This window comes from Salmo trutta, chromosome 12, assembly GCF_901001165.1.
Source record: "Salmo trutta chromosome 12, fSalTru1.1, whole genome shotgun sequence".
Taxonomy (NCBI): Eukaryota; Metazoa; Chordata; class Actinopteri; order Salmoniformes; family Salmonidae; genus Salmo; species Salmo trutta.
Window position 1 is genome coordinate 65,360,547 of NC_042968.1, and position 25,304 is coordinate 65,385,850.

Genomic DNA, 25,304 nt, shown 5'->3' on the forward strand with positions numbered 1-25,304 from the left:
ACACTCCTCTGTAACAGTCTCCCATCAAAATTTTAAATTCATTCAGTGGCACTAACATATCTAGATGAAGCATGGATTGTAGACTATTCCATGCCTCTGGTGCACGAGAAGAGAAGGCAGTCTTGCCTAATACTGTGAATGTCTTGGGGACATTTAAGTAGCAACCACCTAGCAGACCAGGTATGGTAACTGCTGGTGGTGAAGGAGACCAGACTACAGAGGTAAAGAGGGAGTTTACCCAAAAGGTCTTTGTAGATTAACACACAAATGTGTATCTTTCTGCGCATATAAAGTGAGGTCCAACCTACCATTTGGTGCAAGGTGCAATGGTGGGTGAGTGACTTGGCATTTGTTTATCATGCATCCTTGCTCTTTATTACAGAGTCCAGTCTCTTAACCATAATTGCTCCAGGACAAATAAGCACCACAAAGTGCAAGGGGTGCCAATATATTTGGCTGCAACTGTGTCTTCTGATGATAAGAAATGTCAGTTACATGTTTCCCCACTAGAGGGCAGAACGAAATAGCATTTTGTGCTTTTTTGGGAACTCATTCCTTCATCCCCTTCCTTCCTTCGTTGTCTCTTTCTCTCTGTCACTCACAGGTCCAGACCCTTTCCTCCCCTCCATCTTCTACCTCGGTGTCCAAGCAGCGCCCTCGGAAGAGACCCAAAGTCCTGAGTATAGCTCGCAGGTACCATCTCTACTCAAAACCGACCGACGAGGAAGGGATGCACTAGTCTCTGCTATTTAATGTGTTTGTGTTGTAGAATCCTGCGTATCCGTAAGGAGCCCCCTACTCTGCAGCCCAAGGAGCCCCCTCCCTCCCTGCTGGAGGCGGACCTGACTGAGTTTGATGTTCAGAACTCCAACCTGCCCTCAGAGGTCCTCTACATGCTCAAAAATGTCAGGTAATCACAACCTTGTTGCACACACGCACACCAGTAGCATTGTGTGTGTGTGTGTGTGTGTGTGTGTGTTCTGTGTCACTCTTTGCGGTCTCCCTCTGCTCTCAGGGTGCTGGGCCACTTTGAAAAGCCTCTGTTCCTGGAGCTGTGTCGTCACATGGTCTTTGTGGAGCTGCAGGAGGGGGAAGGGCTGTTCCGGCCAGGCGACGACGACGACAGCATCTACGTTGTCCAGGATGGACGTCTGGAACTCTGCATCCACGAGAACGTAAGACTGGGCTAGAATACCTGCTGGGAATACACAATGAAACCGACCAGCTCAGAGCCAGCTAAGTCAATATCAGACTTATTTTTATAAATTATTCTGTCCACCTAGGGGAACAAACATTAGACCAACAGAGGACATTTTGTTAGTCCCCACAAGGTGAAATGCTATGTATAGAGGGTTTAGGATCAAGGTTAGGGTTAGAATTGGGTTTAGTGTTAGGGTTAACGTTAGGTTTTTGGGTTAGGGTTAGGTGCAGTGAAAATAGGATTTTGAATGAGACTGAATTGTGTGTCCCCACAAGGTTAGTTATCTCTGTGTGTGTGTGTGTGTGTGTGTGTGTGTGTGGTGTACAGGATGGCACAGAGCCGGTTGTGAAGGACGTGCTCCCGGGGGACAGTGTCCACAGCCTGCTGAGTATTCTGGACATCATCACCGTGAGTTTACTGCGGTCTTATAGGGCACCCTATTCCCTTTTATAGTCCACTACTTTCAACCATAGGGCTGTGGTCAAAAGTGGTGCACCATACAAGGAATTAGCTGTCATTTGGGACGCGTCTTATATCTTCCCTCCATCTGATGCGTGTCACACCCCACCTCTGTCCTCCTCACCTCTGTCCTCCTCACCCCTGTCCTCCTCACCCCTGTCCTCCTCACCCCTGTCCTCCTCACCCCTGTCCTCCTCACCCCTGTCCTCCTCACCTCTGTCCTCCTCACCTCTGGCTTATCCTCCACCCACTTCTCCATCCATCCATCTCTCCAACGTCCCCGTCCTGTCCTCCATCTCTCCCTCCTCCCTGTCCTGTCCTCCATCCATCCATCTCTCCCTCCTCCCTGTCCTGTCCTCCATCCATCCATCTCTCCCTCCCCCCCATCCTGTCATCCATCTCTCCCTCCTCCTCGTCCTGTCATCCATCTCTCCCTCCTCCTCGTCCTGTCCTCCATCCATCCATCTCTCTGCTTTTTGTCTTTTAACTACTGTACCTCGATTCATCTGTTCATGTTTCCCCCTCTCTTTTCAGACATCTCTCCTCCTCCTTCCTGTTTTTCTGATTTCAGTGTTCCATTCACCTCCTCCCCTGTCTCTTTTGTCCTCTCTCTCTCTCTCTCCCCCTGTGTGATTGGTTGGTTCCTGTGTTCCTCAGGGTTACCCCGCCCCCTATAAGACTGTGTCAGCGCGGGCTGCGTCTCGCTCCACTATCCTGCGTCTGCCCGCCTCAGCCTTCCAGTCTGTGTTTGAGAAGTACCCCGAGACTCTGGTGCGCGTCATTCAGGTACGGCCCCAACCCGAACACACTTCAAACAAACAACTCTTTGGATGAGACCCCCCCCCCCCCTCTAATGGCAAGGGCTGCATCCCAAACTGCACTGTATTCCCTATTGGCCCGTTTGGGACACACCCAAGGGTGAATACTCTGCCTAACCTGAGTTGAAAGCACACCCTGATTGTTCTGGAGAAGTCTTTATGTTAGCTGTATCACAGGCATTGTGTCGTGGTGTTTGATCCACCTTGGTGTTTGATCCACCTTGGTGTTTGTGTGTGTTCCAGATAATCATGGTGCGACTCCAGAGAGTGACTTTCCTGGCGTTACATAACTACCTGGGCCTAACCACAGAGCTCTTCAACCCGGTAATACACACACACACGCACACACATCATCATAACGCTATCCTCCGTGCAGAATCATAAAGCTCAGTGAAAAATGAATAACATGGATCCCAAGCCTCTTTTAAATAACGTAAAGGGCAGTAACACTGATGGAAGAGCAACGGCAAGAGGGTTTAAAAATTATGTCACTCAGACCCTCCCTGACCCAATCTTCTCCAACAACCACATTATTCTACAGTGGAATTCTGTCATACAGATTGGATTTTCTCTAGTATTCTATTGTTCACCCACATCATATTGCATTCTCTTTATAGCCAATCAAACATGCATCCAAGGACACATTTGTTGTGTTATTAGTGAAATGCATGATTAAGTTGATATGGTGTGAATAGTTCATGTAATATTTTGCCTCTTTGATTGACAGGAGCGCCAGGCGGTCCCCTTGGTGGCGGTTGCTGGGGTGATAGAGGGGAGTCCGGGCAGGATCCCACGCAGACCCCACTTTCAGGAGGACCCGGTCTTCGCCCCCATCCCCACACCTGCACTCGCAGAAACCTCCTCGGACACAGACGCCGGGAAAGATAGCCCCTCCAACACCTTTAGGAAGACTCGCTCTATCTCTATGCCCACTGACGGCACAGGTAGGCTTGTCCCCTGCCCAGTGCTGCAACTACATTCACTTGTGACTTCACACGTACACTATGCCCATCAATACCTCTCTCTGCTCAGCGGGGGTGACAGGGATCGACCTGAACATGGCGTACGAGCGAGCCAGAGTCACCATAGACGAGCGCCCCTCCAGCCCTGTCATTTACAAGGTGAGCCTCCTTTCTCCCTCTGCCTATGGGCGCTGGTCCAAAGTAGTGCACTAAATATGGAATAGGGTGCCATATGGGGCGCAGTCACTGACAGACCTCTGCCTCACTCATGTCTGAACCCCCTCCCTCTCTCCCCTCACCTTCCTCCAGTCCATCCTGAAGAAGAGCGTGACCATGCAGCACACGCCCTCTGCCGTGTTCCACTACACGGACAGCGGGGGGCGGTCTGACACCGTCCACCCCAGCAAGGTCAGCTCCATCTTCCAGGCTGCCAAGAAAGACCTGCTGGGCATCATCCAGCTGCAGGTGAGACGTTTCGGACAGGGAGTACCATATAGATCTATAGTATATTGTTAAATACACTGAAATATAATTACTAGACATTCCAATTTAAGTCATTCCAGTGTGATGGGTGGATCGGCAGCCACATATATTCTGTCTCACAGTAATGCTCTCCATAGAAATAGAATAACTAGAACAGTCGTTACCTTTCAAGTCATTCTTCTGTCCGTGTGTGGCTCGGCGGCCATATGCAGTTCTACATCTATGGAGAGCACTACTGTGAGACAGTACCGGGTGTGTTCCGTCAAGGTCTGAATCCCTAGCAGTCTCTCACACCTGCCTTAATCCTGCTGTACCATAATCTCTCCCTCTCTGTCAGGACCCTGGTCTGTTGGAGGGCAGGGTGACTCTGCACCAGGTCAAAGCAGGTTCTGTGGTGGCCAGACAGGGAGATCAGGTCAGAGCACCATACTGTCTGCTTTACTTCATCAACCATAAGCTGGTTCTCCTCTTTGGTCATACCTATCCACACCTGGGTTCATATACTACTGGGAAGCATTCCTTTATCTGTGCTTGATTGAACGTCGGTAGCTTAATGGACCAATGGAATAATCCGAACACTGGGGAAATTACAACATTTCCTCCCCAATGACGCGTTGATGCAATTCCACAAAATACGCAACATGTGCAGCAGAAGATTGAAACAACTTAAATGGGACATTATACAAACAGGTTGTCACATGAAAGCCTTTAGGCTAATGTATTTACTTCACACACATTCGCCATAAATTCAAAGCACACGCGTAATTGACACTGGATTGGACAATTGACAGCACACGAAACCCGAATGCGTTTAGAGTTCTCGTCAGAACTGAAAATTCTATACCCTTCTATCCCCCTCTGACCCAAAACTTAAAGCCCAGGATTGGTCCAACATCACAGAAATGAAAGAGCCAACGCGGCAGATGCGGGCGGCAGTGAAGTGAGGAGACGAGGAAACCGTTGTGCCTAGAAAAAGCGCAGAGACAGAAACTCTTTAGTTACGATCAACTGAATGATGAAAATATTGGAATTAAGTAGGCTAATGCAATTTTAATAATTGATCAAATTCTGGCTTCTACTGAAACTCCCAAAGTCATATCCAACCGTCATACTAATTTAAAGCAATAGTCGTGTGTGTGTGTGTGTGTGTGTGTGTGTGTGTGGTCACCTAGGTTATCATTTCAGCACTGTTTTGATTGGGATCGCGCTGCTTTGAGACAAACACGGGACTCGTTTAGATAAATTTGACATTGATTGATTTTTGTTTTAACACTGAATCTCCATTTGGATATTTGGTAACAATTAGGCTGGGAAAATGTTAGCTAAGTTAAGGTGAGTGCTAATGATCATATTTACTCTTGTTTGCTCATATACAGTTGAAGTCGGAAGTTTACATACACTTAGGTTGGAGTCATTAAAACTCATTTTTTTAACCACTCCACAAATTTCTTGTTAACAAACTATAGTTTTGGCAAGTCGGTTAGGACATCTACTTTGTTCATGACACAAGTAATTTTTCCAACAAATGTTTACAGACAGATTATTTCACTTATAATTCACTGTATCACAATTCCAGTGGGTCAGAAGTGCACACACATTAAGTTGACTGTGCCTTTAAACAGCTTGGAAAATTCCCGAAAATGATGTCATGGCTTTAGAAACTTCTGATAGGCAATTGACATCATTTGAGTCAATTGGAGGTGTACCTGTGGAAGTATTTCAAGGCCTAACTTCAAACTCAGTGTCTCTTTGCTTGACATCATGGAAAATCAAAAGAAATCAGCCAAGACTTCAGAAAACAAATTGTATACCTCCACAAGTCTGGTTCATCCTTGGGAGCAATTTCCAAATGCCTGAAGGTACCACGTTCATCTTTACAAACAATAGTACGCAAGTATAAACACCATGGGACCACACAGCCGTCATACCACTCAGGAAGGAGACGTGTTCTGTCTCCTAGAGATGAATGTACTTTGGTGCGAAAAGTGAAAATCAATCAAAGAACAACAGTAAAAGACCTTGTGAAGATGCTGGAGGAAACGGGTACAAAAGTATCTATATCCACAGTAAAAGGAGTCCTATATCGACGTAACCTGAAAGGCCGCTCAGCAAGGAAGAAGCCACAGCTCCAAAACCGCCATAAAAAAGCCAGACTACAGTTTGCAACTGCACTTGGGGACAAAGATTGTACGTTTTGGAGAAATGTCCTCTGGTCTGATGAAACAAAAATATAAATATTTTGCCATAATGACCATTGTTATGTTTGGAGGAAAAAGGGGATGCTTGCAAGCCAAAGAACACCATCCCAACCGTGAAGCGCGGGGGTGGCAGCATCATGTTGTGGGGGTGCTTTGCTGCAGGAGGGACTGGTGCACTTCACAAAATAGATGGCATTATGTGGATATATTGAAGCAACATCTCAAGACATCAGTCAGGAAGTTAAAGCTTGGTCGCGAATGGGTCTTCCAAATGGACAATGACCCCAAGCATACTTCCAAAGTTGTGGCAAAATGGCTTAAGGACAACAAAGTCAATGTATTGGAGTGGCCATCACAACGCCCTGACCTCAATCCCATATAACATTTGTGGGCAGAACTGGAAAAAGTGTGTGCGAGCAAGGAGGCCTACAAACCTGACTGTTACACCAGCTCTGTCAGGAGGAATGGGACAAAATTCACCCAACTTATTGTGGGATGCTTGTGGAAGGCTACCCAAAATGTTTCACCCAAGTTAAACAATTTAAAGGCAATGCTACCAAATAATAATTGAGTGTATGTACACTTTTGACCCACTGCGAATGTGATGAAATAAATAAAAGCTGAAATAAATCCTTCTGTTATTCTGACATTTCACATTCTTAAAATAAGGTGGTGATCCTAACTGACCTAAGACAGAGAATTTTTACTAGAATTAAATGTCAGAAATTGTGAAAACTTGAGTTTAAATGTATTTGGCTAAGGTGTATGTAAACTTCTGACTTCAACTGTATTAGCTGATTTTGCAAGCATGTTATACAAGTAGATTTTTCTCTTCAGCCTTGTCCTATTCCTGACCAAAAGCCTTTGTCTTGTCTGATAATCAATGTGATTTTGTTTCACTGAATCTGTCTGTATATTTGGTTAATTGACCTCTGGCTGGACAAGTGGAAGTGGCTCATTTATTAGTTTGCGCATCTATCACTGATCAGAAACATTGAGCATGTGATAACGTAGCCTAAATCAAGTGTATTATTGACGCAAGTAGTAGCCTTATGTAGAGCCACGGCTATTTCCCTGACGTCCCAATCCCACTGAAATCCTGACTCCTGTCTCGCATGAAAATTCCTAACTTTATTCTGTAATCCGTAGGTTGCATGTCAAAATACCGCTATGACATTTCCCCTGCTTCTCTGCACTGTCTCGTATCGCTGCCCATATGAGAGCTTAGTTAGAAAATGTGTGATCAACAAACTGTATGAAGGTCGATATGGATATATGTATTTTTAAGAGTTGGTCCCCGTTAAGAGCTTGATATTTAAACAATTTCCTCTCTTCATCTCCCTGTTATTCATGAGCTGATCTGCTATCTGCATAATCATCAACTCGATTTTTGCCAAATCGGAGATATTCTGTCATTCGTTAGAGGTTATCTTGCAAGCTTAGCAACTTTGGTTATTTGTTTGTCTGCCGTTAATAAGTTTGTATGATTTGTCAACGCTATAGCCTACTCGTGGTGCATTCTGAGCGCGCTCTGTGTTGAGGTAGCCTAGGCCTACTGCTGAAAATGCGCTGAATTAATTGAGGAACATCATCACGCTCCGAATTGATGAACATCCTGTTTCGCAATTCACAACAATGTCATTGGTGATCAAAGTTACACTCATGACCAAATATCAGTTTCACTTGCTGTGAAATCTTGATATCGAGGCGCAGCCAAGTCGGCAATGTGGCCCAGCGACAATCTTATTTTGGGAAGAACCCTGGCATAGTGACCATTTCTTGGTTTTAAATTGGCACTTCCAATTTTTTGGCTATAAATTATTCCCAGGATAGGAACTTGGTCGATTTCCTGGAAAGTATTCATCCCAGTGTGTTTTGCAGGAGGTGAGTGTGCAGTTTGTGATCTTGGGCCTGCTGCATGTGTACCAGCGGATGATCGACCGCGAGGAGGACACATGTCTGTTCGTGACCCACCCCGGGGAGCTGGTGGGCCAGCTGGCTGTTCTGACCGGCGAGCCCCTCATCTTCACTGTCCGAGCCCACCGAGACTGCAGCTTCCTCTCCATTTCCAAGACCCACTTCTACGAGTGAGGCACAGGGACTACACACTGTCGTGCACATGTATTTCACACGCATACATGCACGCACACTCCAACATTTACGTGTGTGTGTCTGTGTCCCCCCCTCTCAGGATCATGCGTGCAGAACCCACAGTGGTGCTAAACGTAGCTCACACGGTCGTTCGGAGGATGTCGTCCTTCGTCAGGCAGATAGACTTTGCTCTGGATTGGATGGCTGTGGAGGCCGGCCGGGCAGTCTACAGGTAGGTAACCCCTCTGTCCACACCGATGTCTATCACGCTCAGTTCAGCTTTACTGCCTTCACTGATCTGCAGTATTTCCACCTCATCTAGAGATGGTACATCTACAATGAATCCCCAAGCGTGATTAGTCTTAAAGGGATACTGTGAGATTTCAAGATTTTAGGTCGTTTTTCTACTTCCCCAGTGACAGACGAACTCATGGATACCATTTTTATGTATCTGCGTGCAGGTTTGGAGATGATTAAAGTTAGCATATCTTTATTTTAGCGTAATTGCTGGAAGTCTCAGTAGCCAGCTCCTCTCAAAAGCAGGGAAATAGACTTAACTACTCCAAAGCTGGGTGGTTGGTCATTTATAGTCTCACACAGTAATCGTTATTTTATCATCTTTTTAATTTGACTGATAATAATAAGAAACAAGATTCTATCCACTTCCTTGTTCTCTGTCGCATAGAGATTTATAGAGATGGCAGCGCATCTGTCCCGTTATTGCGTCTGTTAGCGCACGGGCAGCGCCATTGAGCGCTAACTTCAATAATCTCCAAATGGCACCCGGAGACATAAAAATGGTTTCCATGAGTTCGTCTGACTCTGGGTAAGTAGAAAAAAGACAGAAATCACGCAATATCCCTTTTAACCTCAAATATGATATTACTACAATCCAATTGGCTACAGTTGAACAATTCTCTCTCTCAGACAGGGGGATAAGTCAGACAGCACCTTCATAGTTCTGAGTGGCCGTCTGCGCTCCGTCATCATGAAGGAGGACGGCAAGAAGGAGCTGACCGGAGAGTACGGCCGCGGTGACCTCATCGGCGTGGTAAGGGGTCAAATGTCTGATGGCACAATGGGTGGTACCATTTTAAAAACGCAGCGGCCGTAGAATAAACAATCCCAGGCTTTTAAAGAATTCATAGTTTTATTGATTGTAGATGTAAGCAAACCCATTTAGACACCGACACGGTTTCATGCAGGGTCATGAGTAAGCCCCACCATGACAGGGCTATACACACACCTCGAAGATGTTGTGAGTGTGTGTGTGTGTGTGTGTGTGTCTCTGCTGTCCAGAGAGGATTTAGCTCTGTTTGGTAACCCCTCTCCCTTTAATTCACTGCATCACGCTCCCATTGGCTGACGTGGATTTGCATCGCTGTGGCAATGCCTATGCTGCTAAGAATACCTGCCCGAGGCGAATCGTCCGATGCCATGGTTACCGGCTCCAGACGGTAGCCGTAGTTACGGTGTCCATGAGGACAGAGTCAGGAGAGCGTGGAATGCTAGGATACAGAATTAGACCATGTGTGTACCAGCAGCACAGTGTTATTACAGAGAGAGAGATCAATCACTTTGATATGAAAGGTCACTGCCTGGCTGGCTTGTTGACGCTGATGAAAATGGACACGAGAATCACCGGGGCTTAAAAAGTCTGGCTCACCATGCTTTTCTTGATCCGTTCCTCTGATCACATTTTCTGCACCAGTGAGTGCTTTTTTTAACTAAATATGTTCCTATTTGTAGGGCTAAGATCACTTCAACTCCATATGAAAACAAGGAATGTGCAATGATTATTAAATCAATTGCAAGAGTGTTAAGGGGTGAGTTCGGTGCATAGTTCCTGTATAATGATTGGTTGTGGTTGTGTCCCCGCCCAGGTGGAGGCCCTGACCCATCAGAACAGAGCGACCACGGTGCATGCAGTACGTGACTCAGAGCTGGCCAAACTACCAGAGGGAGCACTCAGCTACATTAAGAGGAAGTTCCCACAGGTATGTAGGTCAACTGGCTTCATAGACTTAGATAGACGACTCTAATACCCAAAAGCACGTTTTAACATTGACAGCGACATTGAGGACTTTCACCATTTGTGTAGTTAACTGGGTGGGAAGGATCATATTCCATTAAGGTCATCCGGAGGGATCAGCCAATGAATTGTGAGTATGGCTGTTGCGGTGACCGTATTACCGCCACACCGGCGGTCACGAGTCATGAAGGCAGTCAAATTCCACATGACCGTTTAGTCACGGTAATTAGGTTTCTCCATGCTCTGATGCTGCTGATGGTCATTAGTAGCCTACCAAACTTGATAACTGCCTGGTACTCAGCACTCTATTGTCCCTCTAATCACTCTGACGTCAATGCAAATAGTTTGAAAATCTAATCAGACACTTCATGAGCTCATGCTGCTGAACATTTCTATAGGCTATGCAGTTGCATGAGAAAACAGTGATGGCCTCTACTAAAAAGAGGAGGAGCCCATCAGCTTTCTATAGGCTAGGCCTACTATATTTATTTGTCAACTTTCCTAATATTAAGCACATTGTTTATCTTTTACAACCGGAGTAGCCTTTTGTTAAGAAGCCTTTTGGACTTAGACTTGGCGCTCCGGTACCGCTTGCCATGCGGTAACAGAGAGAACAGTCTATGGCTAGGGTGGTTGGAGTCTTTGACAATTTTAGGGCCTTTCTCTGACATCGCCTGGTATAGAGGTCCTAGATGGCAGGAAGCTTGGCCTCCGTGATGTACTGGGCTGTACGCACTACCCTCTGTAGTGCCTTGCGGTCTGAGGCCGAGCAGTTGCCATACCAGACAGTGATGCAACCAGTCAGGATGCTCTCAATGGTGCAGCTGTAGAACCGTTTGAGGATCTGAGGACCCATGCAAAATCTTTTTAGTCTCCTGTGGGGAAATAAGCTTTGTCTTCACGACTGTCTTGGTGTGTTTGGACTATGACAGTTTGTTGGTGATGTGGACACCAAGGAACTTGAAGCTCTCAACCTACTCCACTACAGCCCCGTCGATGAGAATGGGGACGTGCTCGGTCCTCCTTTTCCTGTAGTCCACATTCATCTCCTTTGTCTTGATCACATTGAGGGAGAGGTTGTTGTCCTGGCACCACACAGTCAGGTCTCTGACCTCCTCCCTATAGGCCGTCTCATCGTTCGGTGATCAGGCCTACCATTGTTGTGCGGACTTAAAATGTTTTAAAAATCAAAACATATAGCCCGTTTTGTAGAACAACAAGTTACATTAATAACTCTAAATGAAGCATATAGGAGTACCTGTTTCTTTGTTAACCGCTCAACATAGAATAGCCGCATGTGCAGACTCCCTCAAATCGTTTGGAGAAAATATTGATATTTTATTCAGGTTTGTTCAATTGTATTCTTCATACTATAAAATAATGCCACGGAATTCTAAGCAAATCTTGTCTGCTTAATGAACTAGTGTAGCCCACAGCCATATGGCATAGCCAGATCAGGACCTAACATAAGGACAACTCAGAGTATGCTATTCTGTTCTTCTGAAATAGACTACATTTTCTTCATATTATGCTTCTTTAGACCTGTCTAAAATAAATCATTGATTTATTGTGAAGGTTTAGGCTATATTACATGGATTTATTAGACTTGTTAAAATGTAGGTGTTTCAAAGGTCTCCATCAGTGGCTTGTAAGCTATGTGTGGAAGCCAGGAGATGCTAAATGTGTTTGTTAATTAATGGTCAATTACCACGAGACCGACAGTTATTTGCTTGACAATCACCGGCTGACGAAAATAGGTGACCGCCACATACCTATGAGCAAACGTTCCATAATTGAAGGTGGCAGTAAATCACCAACCTTGGGTTTTATACCTGTTCAAACAGGTATAACAGGTATGCACCCTTTCAGTTTGTTTACCAACTCATAGAAGTAGACGAAGAAATGGACTACTTTAAACTAGAGATGGCCTCTATGGTGCTGCCCGTGCTTTCACAGATGCCATGATGGGACAGATACAAAGATGAGAAGTCTAACTTGGTCTATGACTGGCTTTCACTCACTCACTCACCCACACACACTTCTCACTCACTCATTCACACACATGACACTCCTCCACACACACACACACACGCTAACGCTCTCTTTCTTGTGTTTTAGGTAGTCACGAGGTTGATCCACCTTCTTGGCCAGAAGATCCTTCAGCAGGTCAATGGCCCTCTGACAGGTGTGTAGGCGTGCGCGTGTGTTTACAGGCATCTTTTGTACCCAGAAGGATCTAACGCCTCATTTACCTGCTATGTGTAATATATCTTTATGATAATGTTGCTCTCTCCATCCATGGCTGTGTGTCTGTCCTCCTCCCAGCTCGGAGCCTGGCCCTGCACACCCCAGGCAGTAAGTGGGATGCAGGGAACCCGGCGTCCAACCTGTCCACTGTCACCGTGCTGCCTGTGTCTGAGGAGGTACCTCTCACAGCCTTCACCCTGGAGCTGCAGCACGCACTCATCGCCATTGGTAACCACACACACTTTCCACCTCTCTCTTCATCACGTCAGTTCAAGGCTGTCTAGACATTGCAGTTCAGCAGCGCTGCCCTTCTATAGATTTCTCATCTATATAGATAGGGGGGGGGGTGACATTGTGTTTATGCCCAGGTGCCCTTTCCTATGATTTAATACTCTGCTGGGGCTGAATTAATGATCTCCATTCATGGGGACCTTGAATTGGCCGTCGTCCCTCCTCAGTAGAATGAGCTGATTCTGTGTCCCGGTGGCCAGTTCATCTCTTAGAAAGCTTTAGGGCCTGGGGAATGAAATGAGTTAGTACAGTTGTACTATGACTGTGTCTTTATTCCTTGTCTTTTCATTTTGTATTATCTTTATCTTTAATTCTGCATTGTTGGAAAAGGACCCGTAAGTAAGCATTTCACTGTTAGTCGACACCTGTTGTTTACCAAGCACGTTGCAAATACAATGTGATTTGATTTAGGTATGCCCGTTCCACAGACCTGACCTAAATTGTCCTTCTTCATAGGCCCCACACTTCTACTGACCAGCGACAGCATCAAGCAGTGCCTGGGAGCGGCCGCACTGGACAGGTGAGCTTGACTGAACGGGTTTGTGTGCATCTTGAACTACCCACATGCATTATAAAGGGTTCCTTATATTTTTTAAAAGAAGTAAATCATTGTCTCTCTCTCACTTCACCCTCTTGTGTCCTGTCTGATCTGTCTGTCTGTCTGTCTGTCTCATCTGTCAGTGTTCATGAGTATCGTCTGTCCAGTTGGCTGGGCCAGCAGGAGGACATCCACCGCATCGTGCTCTACCAGACGGACTACACCCTGACCCCCTGGACCCAGCGATGTATCCGCCAGGCCGACTGCATCATCATTGTGGGACTGGGGGAGCAAGACCCCGCTGTGGGGGAGGTACGGGGGGAACCAGGAGGGACTGGGGGCTCTGTCTGGGAGGGGAACTGATTTTGGGAAATGGAATTCTACTGAGCCATCCTATGAGTCTGTCACTTGTAACACATTTGGACTGTTACAGAATCATTTATGTGCTTCCACAGAGGGTGTAGACAGAGAGTGGAGCAATACGTTTGTGTGCGTGACCACATTTACTAAATCTGCCTAGCCTTTGAATATCTTCAAGGGCAGCAAAAGCTTCAGAAGCAGAGGAAATAGGCCCCTCTCCTGGGGTGTAATCCTTAGTGCACATCGAGGCAAACAGTTGCAACCAAAACAAGCGTTTCTATTGGACAAATTCCGGTAGGTTGCTCACCGTTCTCTTTGAGTGATGGACGGAGAAAACAGGGAGGGACCTGCCGTTTTTGTTGCAAAACTAGCATTAGGCTTTTGGAGAGGTTAGCGTGTTAGCATGATGCTTAGGGAGAGGTTAGCTAGCTTAGCGTAATTCCATGGTGCTTAGGGAGAGGTTAGCTAGCTTAGCGTAATTCCATGGTGCTTAGGGAGAGGTTAGCTAGCTTAGCGTAATTCCATGGTGCTTAGGGAGAGGTTAGCTAGCTTAGCGTAATTCCATGGTGCTTAGGGAGAGGTTAGCTAGCTTAGCGTAATTCCATGGTGCTTGGGGAGAGGTTAGCTAGCTTGGCGTGTTAGCAGGCCACTTTGTTTGATGTGGGATTAGGGTCAGTGCAGATCCTTGGGTTCTTTAGTCATGTCTGGGGCTTGGTGGCAGGGTCGACCTCGCTGACCTCTTATCCCTGATATGATATCCATTTACTAAGATAAAGAGAGGAATACCAACCAGTCACAGACTCAAGTGGCTTGATACTATTGTGTAAGACACTCCTCTCCTCTCAGTATGCAGTACATGCCTGTTTAATTCTGGACAAACTATGTCCCACTTCTCCTTGGCCAACCTCTAGTTGACCCCTGGCCTTTGACCCTGTAGTTGGAGCGGATGCTGGAGGGCAGTGCGGTGAGGGCCCAGAAGCAGCTGGTGTTGTTACACAGGGAGGACGGCCCCCCGCCCCAGGGCACTGTGGAGTGGCTCAACATGAGGAGCTGGATCTCCAGACACCTGCACCTCTCCTGCCCACGCAGAGTCTTCTCCAAGAGGAGCCTGCCCAAACTGGTACACACACACACACCTGATCTTCCCAAACTGGTACACACACACACCTGATCTTCCCAATCTGGTACACACACACACCTGATCTTCCCAAACTGGTACACACACACACACACACACCTGATCTGCCCAAACTGGTACACACACACACACACACACACACACACACACACCTGATCTGCCCAAACTGGTACACACACACACACCTGATCTGCCCAAACTGGTACACACACACACACACACACACACCTGATCTGCCCAAACTGGTACACACACACACACACCTGATCTGCCCAAACTGGTACACACACACACACACACACACACACACACACACACACACACACACACACACACCTGATCTGCCCAAACTGGTACACACACACACACACACACACACACCTGATCTGCCCAAACTGGTACACACACACACACACCTGATCTGCCCAAACTGGTACACACACACACACACACACACACACACACCTGATCTGCCCAAACTGGTACACACACACACACACACACACCTGATCTGCCCAAACTGGTACACACACACACACCTGATCTGCCCAAACTGGTACACACACACACACACCTGATCTGCCCAAACTGGTACACACACACACACACCTGATCTGCCCAAACTGGTACACACACACACACACCTGATCTGCCCAAACTGGTACACACACACACACACACACCTGATCTGCCCAAACTGGTACACACACACACACCTGATCTGCCCAAACTGGTACACACACACACACCTGATCTGCCCAAACTGGTACACACACACACACACCTGATCTGCCCAAACTGGTACACACACACACACACCTGATCTGCCCAAACTGGTACACACACACACACCTGATCTGCCCAAACTGGTACACACACACACACACACACACACACACACCTGATCTGCCCAAACTGGTACACACACACCTGATAAGGATGTGGCAAATGGTACATTTTTTCTTTAATGTTTAAACTGCCATTTTTATTCGGTTTTCCGTTAAAACAATAAGAAAATGTATAAAATTCCAGGTGAATTCACAAGGCTGCTGCCAGCTACAGTTTGGGTCTCTTCCAGAAGGTGAAGCACTGCACCTGTACTACCGTTACTGCACCTGTACTACCATCACTGCACCTGTACTACCATCACTGCACCTGTACTACCATCACTGCACCTGTACTACCATTACTGCACCTGTACTACCATTACTGCACCTGTACTACCATTACTGCACCTGTACTACCATCACAGCACCTGTACTACCATCACTGCACCTGTACTACCATCACTGCACCTGTACTACCATTACTGCACCTGTACTACCATCACTGCACCTGTACTACCATCACTGCACCTGTACTACCATCACTGCACCTGTACTACCATCACTGCACCTGTACTACCATCACTGCACCTGTACTACCATCACTGCACCTGTACTACCATCACTGCACCTGTACTACCATTACTGCACCTGTACTACCATCACTGCACCTGTACTACCATCACTGCACCTGTACTACCATCACTGCACCTGTACTACCATCACTGCACCTGTACTACCATCACTGCATCTGTACTACCATCACTGCACCTGTACTACCATCACTGCACCTGTACTACCATCACGGCACCTGTACTACCATTACTGCACCTGTACTACCATTACTGCACCTGTACTACCATTACTGCACCTGTACTACCATTACTGCACCTGTACTACCATCACTGCACCTGTACTACCATCACGGCACCTGTACTACCATCACTGCACCTGTACTACCATCACGGCACCTGTACTACCATCACTGCACCTGTACTACCATTACTGCACCTGTACTACCATCACGGCACCTGTACTACCATCACGGCACCTGTACTACCATCACGGCACCTGTACTACCATCACGGCACCTGTACTACCATTACTGCACCTGTACTACCATTACTGCACCTGTACTACCATTACGGCACCTGTACTACCATCACGGCACCTGTACTACCATCACTGCACCTGTACTACCATTACTGCACCTGTACTACCATCACTGCACCTGTACTACCATCACTGCACCTGTACTACCATCACTGCACCTGTACTACCATCACTGCACCTGTACTACCATTACTGCACCTGTACTACCATTACTGCACCTGTACTACCATTACTGCACCTGTACTACCATCACTGCACCTGTACTACCATCACTGCACCTGTACTACCATCACTGCACCTGTACTACCATCACTGCACCTGTACTACCATCACTGCACCTGTACTACCATCACTGCACCTGTACTACCATCACTGCACCTGTACTACCATCACTGCACCTGTACTACCATCACTGCACCTGTACTACCATCACGGCACCTGTACTACCATCACTGCACCTGTACTACCATCACGGCACCTGTACTACCATCACGGCACCTGTACTACCATCACGGCACCTGTACTACCATCACGGCACCTGTACTACCATTACTGCACCTGTACTACCATCACGGCACCTGTACTACCATCACGGCACCTGTACTACCATCACGGCACCTGTACTACCATCACTGCACCTGTACTACCATCCCGGCACCTGTACTACCATCACTGCACCTGTACTACCATTACTGCACCTGTACTACCATTACTGCACCTGTACTACCATTACTGCACCTGTACTACCATCACGGCACCTGTACTACCATTACTGCACCTGTACTACCATTACTGCACCTGTACTACCATTACTGCACCTGTACTACCATTACTGCACCTGTACTACCATTACTGTATCTCAACTCCACCTGGCGAGGTTTCCATTTCCTTCTCATTTAACCTTCAGTATTTCCATACAGGACTTCGCTGCCGTCGCTTGCCTTTCCTCTGCCGTTTTTCCAACTGTTAACGACGATGTCATAGTGGTGAAGTGTCGACTCCTCGACTCCTTGCACGTCGACTCCCGGTATCGACTCCCATTTAGTGTCAAGATTTGTTTCCTCTAAGAATTGACTCCTAAGATTCAGTATTTTTGGAGACTGATTTGTTGACGTATCTGCGCGTGTGTATTGGCTCGCTTCGTGCACCTAAACAGAGGAGAAGTTGAGCATCGCGTTTCAACGCTCTTAGTTGTTGCGGAAATGCTGTTTACTTTCTGCATCGACGTAAAACAACGGAAAAATATTTTTCTTAACGTTAAGCATCCCAATTTTGTTTTAACATTTTTAATGTTCACGACCCTAACCCATAACTAAGGAAGGAATTGCCTCACAACCCCACAGTTATTTCCAGTGTCCCACCGTTTGAGGAAACCGTGTTTAATTATCTGCTGTGTATTGCTCTCCTCTCCAGATTGAGATGTACCAGCGTGTGTTCCAGAAGCCGGCTGACCGCCACTCAGACTTCTCCCGCCTGGCCAGGGTCCTGACCGGGAACGCCATCGCCCTCATACTGGGGGGAGGAGGGGCCAGGTACGCCCCAATGACCCCTGATCTCTAACCTCCGTCCTCTAGGTCACTGACATCACTAGGCCCCATGTATAGTCTTTTCTATGGGGGAGGGGGTCTTTCCTAATGCATGAAACACAAAGCAGACTGCTTCCACTTTTCTGCCAAGTGTAATATCTTGCTCATTTCATTTTCCCTTCTTCTCCTGTCTGTCTCTCTTCTCCTTCCGTTTGTCCTGTTTTTGTGTTGTGTTCAGGAGATGTTTCAAGGTTGGTTCCTCTTGTCTCTCTCTCGCTCTTAACTCGTGCCTGTTAAATGCTTTGGACTAATATTTGTCTTGTTCCCCTTGGGGAATTCAGACTTGAGTTAAGCACGCGTAAATGGAAGGTCATTTCCTTTTCATGCCCCTTTCTCTACGCTTATTCTGACCTTGAATTTAAGCATGAGAATAGCATGCTATTCACCTGCTATTCCTTTGGGGGGGAGATGCACTGTATTCTGACCTTGATTTAATCCCCTAATAATTCCACCCTCTTTTCACACGAGGAAACCATGAATGAGGTTCAGCGACCCTGCCGGTTCCAAGTGGAAAAAGCATCTGCTTTATTTTTCCCCGATTTTTAGAATCTCAATGCACTGTAATTTAGACATTTATAAGAGCTAGGTAAATTAGTAATCTGTTTGGAGATTGTAAATACACGTAGCAATTGTTTTAGATCATTTTCCCTTGAACACGAAGGTGAAACCATACCAGCAAACTGAAAATCATATCAACGTGACATGTATTGCGGGCCATTTTCCACAGTAAATAGGCTATAAATAGCTGTGCCGTCATTCCAAATTTTTATTGTATGCCCTTATAATTTGCTGGGATAAAATCTGTTTTTATTTGACAATTTCTAGCATGTTAAATATTAGCCACTATCGGGAGCCACCATTTGTAATACCCACATACATTTATAACTGTCACTTTAGTGTTTCCTACAATTTGTATCTTGCATCATTCCATTCCAATGTACCTTTCTTTCCCCTGTCACATCAGTGTAGTTTTTCCTGGATTAGTGGATCACATTAGGCTAACGTTGTGCGCTTAATTTGGGACATGTAGCCTGTTTGAATCGTTATGGAAGTCATCGTTATAGACCCAACGTAGCAGTTTAAACCTGGAGCCTGCCGCACTGTTCGTGATGACTGGACCGTTGTCATACAGGTCCATGATTAGGGTAGATTTATAGGACCGTTGTCATACAGGTCCATGATTAGGGTAGATTTATAGGACCGTTGTCATACAGGTCCATGATTAGGGTAGATTTATAGTACCGTTGTCATACAGGTCCATGATTAGGGTAGATTTCTAGGACCGTTGTCATACAGGTCCATGATTAGGGTAGATTTCTAGGACCGTTGTCATACAGGTCCATGATTAGGGTAGATTTATAGGACCGTTGTCATACAGGTCCATGATTAGGGTAGATTTCTAGGACCGTTGTCATACAGGTCCATGATTAGGGTAGATTTCTAGGACCGTTGTCATACAGGTCCATGATTAGGGTAGATTTATAGGACCGTTGTCATACAGGTCCATGATTAGGGTAGATTTATAGGACCGTTGTCATACAGGTCCATGATTAGGGTAGATTTCTAGGACCGTTGTCATACAGGTCCATGATTAGGGTAGATTTATAGGACCGTTGTCATACAGGTCCATGATTAGGGTAGATTTATAGGACCGTTGTCATACAGGTCCATGATTAGGGTAGATTTCTAGGACCGTTGTCATACAGGTCCATGATTAGGGTAGATTTCTAGGACCGTTGTCATACAGGTCCATGATTAGGGTAGATTTATAGGACCGTTGTCATACAGGTCCATGATTAGGGTAGATTTCTAGGACCGTTGTCATACAGGTCCATGATTAGGGTAGATTTCTAGGACCGTTGTCATACAGGTCCATGATTAGGGTAGATTTATAGGACCGTTGTCATACAGGTCCATGATTAGGGTAGATTTCTAGGACCGTTGTCATACAGGTCCATGATTAGGGTAGATTTCTAGGACCGTTGTCATACAGGTCCATGATTAGGGTAGATTTCTAGGACCGTTGTCATACAGGTCCATGATTAGGGTAGATTTATAGGACCGTTGTCATACAGGTCCATGATTAGGGTAGATTTATAGGACCGTTGTCATACAGGTCCATGATTAGGGTAGATTTCTAGGACCGTTGTCATACAGGTCCATGATTAGGGTAGATTTATAGGACCGTTGTCATACAGGTCCATGATTAGGGTAGATTTCTAGGACCGTTGTCATACAGGTCCATGATTAGGGTAGATTTCTAGGACCGTTGTCATACAGGTCCATGATTAGGGTAGATTTCTAGGACCGTTGTCATACAGGTCCATAATTAGGGTAGATTTCTAGGACCGTTGTCATACAGGTCCATGATTAGGGTAGATTTCTAGGACCGTTGTCATACAGGTCCATGATTAGGGTAGATTTCTAGGACCGTTGTCATACAGGTCCATGATTAGGGTAGATTTATAGGACCGTTGTCATACAGGTCCATGATTAGGGTAGATTTCTAGGACTATTGTCCCACCCATATTGTACTCTTTTTCTTTTCTTTTTTTTCTCTACCTTCCTTGAATATGGCAACTTTCAGGTTGAAGCAAACCACTGTATTTTTGATTCCTCAATATATTTTGTGCGTAAAGCCTCTTAACTCAGTTTTTTTTAATGATTCATCAATATTTTCCTAACCCTAAAATGTGCCTAAGTAATCTCCAAGATCAGAGTATTTTTAAATCTACCAGTTGGTGCTGAAAGGGAGACAAATATACATACATTTAGATGGCTGTCTTTTATTGATCCCTATATTCTGAACCCGTTCTCTCAATGTCTTCTAGTGAGTCTGTCAACAAAACGTTATTAAAGGTACAGTACACCGTATTTAAAGGGATGGCTTAAGCTAAGTAGACTGAAAACCCTATTGAATGCAAACTCCACAAGAAAATGTGTTGTCCAGCAAATGGGAGGATTTTCAGTGGTTGAATTAAATGTATTCAGCGCACGCAAGGGAACCACGCCTGCAAAGCCCGTTTACATACCTGCATAAGGTAAGCCTGAATACCAACTACTGAGAAGTGTGTAGGAAAAGCGTGCGTAGGATAAGGCGTATGTTTCGGGCCCCTTGTGAATTGTTGTGGTACTGGTGTTGACATACTGTATGTGGTAGTGTTAAACAAGTTGGCTACTTGGCAGTTACAATCACTAACAGTACATGGAGATGTATGTATGGTGTGTGAAACCATTTCCAAGAACCTGCAATGCAATCTGTTAGTACACCTGCCAAATACAGGGAACACTGCAGAGACTGGTTAGTCATCAGAACCACAAACATAATGATGAAAGCCAAGACCTTACCTCAATCTACAGTCCTATACGTTTTAATGAGGGAGCTTGTAGGTGTGGAGATTCAAATGTCTCTCGCTCCTCTTCCTCTCATCCTCTCTCTCCCGTCCTCTCTCAGGGGCTGCTCTCAGGTGGGTATCATGCATGCTCTGAGCGAGGCAGGGATCCCTGTGGATCTGGTGGGAGGTGTTTCCATCGGCTCCCTGATGGGGGGGCTGTACGCAGAGGACCGCAGTCACTGCCGCATGAGGATGAGGGCACGAGAGTGGGCTATGGTGAGAGGAATTCACCACGGCTAGTCTCTTTCGCAACGCATCTTTCCGCGATTCCTCGCATCCTCTGTCATTTTACGTTGACGTTTTAGTCATTTGGTAGACGCTGTGATCCAGAGCGACTTTTTTAGGGTTGTGCCTTGCTAAAGGGCACATCAACTAATATTTTTTTTCGTCTCCGGGATTCGAACCAGAAACCTTTTGGTTACTGGCCAAACGCTCTTAACCGCTAGGGTACTTGCCGCCCCACCTGTCCTCACCGCCTTCTCGAAATGCGTTAGGAGGAACAAGTCCAAGGGGAAGGACATTGTATCATTTTGTCCAAAATGCCTTGAGAAGGAGGCAAGGAGAGAGGATGCGAGGAATCGAGAAAAGACAAAATCGAGAAATATTAACTTGATGTTCACTCAACCTTCAAGTGTTTAAATGTTGTCCTGGCCGGTCAACCTTCAAGTGTTTAAATGTTGTCCTGGCCGGTCAACCTTCAAGTGTTTAAATGTTGTCCAGGCCGGTCAACCTTCAAGTGTTTAAATGTTGTCCAGGCCGGTCAACCTTCAAGTGTTTAAATGTTGTCCAGGCCGGTCAACCTTGAAGAAACATTATTTTGACCTCAATGGGACAACTTAGTCAAATAAAGGTGAAATAAACGTGTTCTCATGGATTTGTTCCCGGTCTTCTTGGTGGTGTATTGCAGGGAATGACGTCGGTGTTCAAGAAGGTGTTGGACCTGACCTACCCCATCACTTCTATGTTTTCTGGCGCTGCCTTCAACTCCAGCATTTACACGGTGTTCAAGGGCAAGCAGATAGAGGTGAGGAACTCTCGCAGGGCAGCTGGAGTTAGACGGTCTTGCGACTCTCTTGTAAAAGGCATTTTTCATCGCAATGTGACCAACTGTGTAAACAAAGAGTAGATTAAATACATCAAAAAATGTCCTGTCGTACACAGTCTGAAAGATTTGTTAACTTATTATACTAATAAGACGAGGAGCCTGCTTTGAAACGCGTTAGCAATAAATATAATTGAAGGGAATTAAGTCTCCGCCCAGAACCTTCTTTTACAATTGCAATATTTCCATAATCATTTAATGACTGGTGGTGTTGTTTGTTCAGGACCTGTGGATCCCATATTTCAACATCACCACTGACATCACTGCCTCCACCATGAGAGTGCACACTGACGGTTAGGCATCAAGTCTCTCTACCTCTCTCTCTCTAACCCTCTTTCCTTCTCTGTTTTAACTGATTGAATTGTGAGAAATTGAATTGTGAAGAAGCCACCTGGTCCTCTTTATATCTGCCTCCACGTGTTTTTAATGTTCCCTCTCTCAGGCTCTCTGTGGAGGTATGTGCGTGCCAGCATGTCTCTCTCTGGCTACCTGCCCCCTCTATGTGACCCTAAAGACGGACACCTACTGATGGACGGAGGCTACATCAACAACCTACCAGGTCAGCAACACACACGCACGCGCGCACACACACACTGCAGTGGCAAGATAAGACAAGGTGGGGATATCCATAGGTGTCACAGTACACAGAGTACTTCTCTCCTGCTCAGCGATTGTACCACTAATAATTATTATTTGGTTGGTGCTTCTATGTGTCCGATGTACATGTTCAAGTGTGTGAAAAAGTGAAACTCCCCAATGTTCATTGTTACTCTAAGCCCTGAACCTGCGTCTCTGCCCCTTTCCCAGCGGACGTGGCTCGCTCCATGGGTGCCAAGGTGGTGATCGCCATAGACGTGGGCAGCCAGGACGAGACCAACCTCACCAACTACGGCGACTCGCTTTCCGGCTGGTGGCTGCTATGGAAACGCCTCAACCCGCTGGCAGAGAAAGTCAAGGTGAGCCTCTCATAGCACTGTATAGGACTACAGCCTCGGAGACTGTGTAAACCGAAAGATATGGTGTAATGATATGGCATTCATGTTTTGTCCTACTTTGCAATTCATTGTTATGAAATGGTATTGGGTTCAAATCAGAGTGAAAATGTGTTGTCGTTCACTGAGAATATTTCTGCCGTTTTTCAAGAACTCTGAATGTGTAGAGTTACTTAGTGTGTCCAAAATGGTACCCTCTTCCCTATTTAGTGCTCTACTTTTGCTCTGGTCAAAACTTGTGCACTATATAAGGATTAGGGTGCCATTTTGGACACAATAGACACTGGAAGTATGTGCACAGTTGTCACCCTGCTGTGCTAAGTGTTGTGGCATTTGACCCTTGACCCCTGTAGGTGTTGAACATGGCAGAGATTCAGACACGGCTGGCATACGTGTGCTGTGTGCGTCAGCTGGAGTCAGTGAAGAGCAGTGACTACTGCGAGTACATCAGGCCTCCCATAGACCGCTACCGCACACTGGAGTTTGGCAAGTTCGACGAGATCGCTGTGAGTCTCTGTCTCTCTCTCTCTCTCTCTCTCTCTCTCTCTCTCTCTCTCTCTGTCTTTCTCTCTGTCTTTGACCTGGGCAGTCAGTCTGTTATTCTCTCTGTCTCTCTGTCTCTCTGTCTCTCTGTCTCTCTGTCTCTCTGTCTGTCTGTCTGTCTGTCTGTCTGTCTGTCTGTCTGTCTGTCTATGTCTCTCTCTCTCGCTCTCTCTCTCTCGCTCGCTCTCTCGCTCTCCCATGACCCCCTCTTACTCTAGACCTCACCTCTTCACACTTCACTATTTGTCTCTTTTGCCTCCATCTTCAGTCAAAAGTGTGAGAAGGTTTTCAAGGATTGCATGAGATCCCCCCCCCATTAGCTACATTACATACAGCCTTGTATGTGTATATTGTGTTTGTTTGTCCTGCAGGAGGTGGGCTACCAGCACGGCAAGACGGTATTTGACGTGTGGAGTCGCAGTGGAGTGGTGGAGAAGATGCTGAAGGACCGCCACCAGGAAGAGTTTCACAACACACACAGCAACAACGTGAGGGAGGGTCAGGGAGGGAGGGTCAGGGAGGGAGGGTCAGGAAGGGCCACGGAGCTGAGTAACTAAAACAATTTCTACCATGACCTGTTATAATTATCGGTACTGTTAAAAGCAAATGAGAATGGGACCGTAATTGATATTTATTTACTGACCTGATTTAAAAAAGAACAGAGATAGATAGTGCTCTCAGGGTAGTGGTTGAGGCCTGCAGTGCATTCGGAAAGTTTTCAGACCCATTGACTTTTTCCACATTTTGTTACATTACAGCCTTATTCTAAAATGGATTAAATAGTTTTTGTTTCATCATCAATCTACACACAATACCCTATAATGACAAAGCAAAAACAGGTTTTTAGAATTTTTAGCAAATTTATAAAAAAAAATAAGTATTCAGTCCCTTTACTCAGTACCTTGTTGAAGCACCTTTGGCAGCGATTACA

The 25,304-nt window shown here is 46.1% G+C and overlaps 1 protein-coding gene across 1 annotated transcript in view; it reads left to right on the forward strand.

The window, feature by feature from the left end:
* Window positions 1-25,304, forward strand: part of LOC115203995 (patatin-like phospholipase domain-containing protein 7) — a 46,523-nt gene that overhangs the window by 15,716 nt on the left and 5,503 nt on the right. Inside the window, exons 6-32 of the mRNA XM_029769164.1 lie at window positions 605-693; window positions 770-910; window positions 1,016-1,175; window positions 1,529-1,609; window positions 2,318-2,446; window positions 2,722-2,802; window positions 3,206-3,422; window positions 3,511-3,599; window positions 3,750-3,905; window positions 4,261-4,338; window positions 8,003-8,208; window positions 8,313-8,444; window positions 9,140-9,263; window positions 10,096-10,209; window positions 12,363-12,429; window positions 12,570-12,719; window positions 13,239-13,302; window positions 13,464-13,632; window positions 14,618-14,800; window positions 18,169-18,287; window positions 21,796-21,952; window positions 22,644-22,760; window positions 23,062-23,131; window positions 23,281-23,397; window positions 23,646-23,794; window positions 24,184-24,336; window positions 24,745-24,861. Of these exons, the coding sequence (XP_029625024.1) occupies window positions 605-693; window positions 770-910; window positions 1,016-1,175; window positions 1,529-1,609; window positions 2,318-2,446; window positions 2,722-2,802; window positions 3,206-3,422; window positions 3,511-3,599; window positions 3,750-3,905; window positions 4,261-4,338; window positions 8,003-8,208; window positions 8,313-8,444; window positions 9,140-9,263; window positions 10,096-10,209; window positions 12,363-12,429; window positions 12,570-12,719; window positions 13,239-13,302; window positions 13,464-13,632; window positions 14,618-14,800; window positions 18,169-18,287; window positions 21,796-21,952; window positions 22,644-22,760; window positions 23,062-23,131; window positions 23,281-23,397; window positions 23,646-23,794; window positions 24,184-24,336; window positions 24,745-24,861 (3,429 nt within the window). The remainder of the gene's footprint in view (window positions 1-604; window positions 694-769; window positions 911-1,015; window positions 1,176-1,528; window positions 1,610-2,317; window positions 2,447-2,721; window positions 2,803-3,205; window positions 3,423-3,510; window positions 3,600-3,749; window positions 3,906-4,260; window positions 4,339-8,002; window positions 8,209-8,312; window positions 8,445-9,139; window positions 9,264-10,095; window positions 10,210-12,362; window positions 12,430-12,569; window positions 12,720-13,238; window positions 13,303-13,463; window positions 13,633-14,617; window positions 14,801-18,168; window positions 18,288-21,795; window positions 21,953-22,643; window positions 22,761-23,061; window positions 23,132-23,280; window positions 23,398-23,645; window positions 23,795-24,183; window positions 24,337-24,744; window positions 24,862-25,304) is intronic.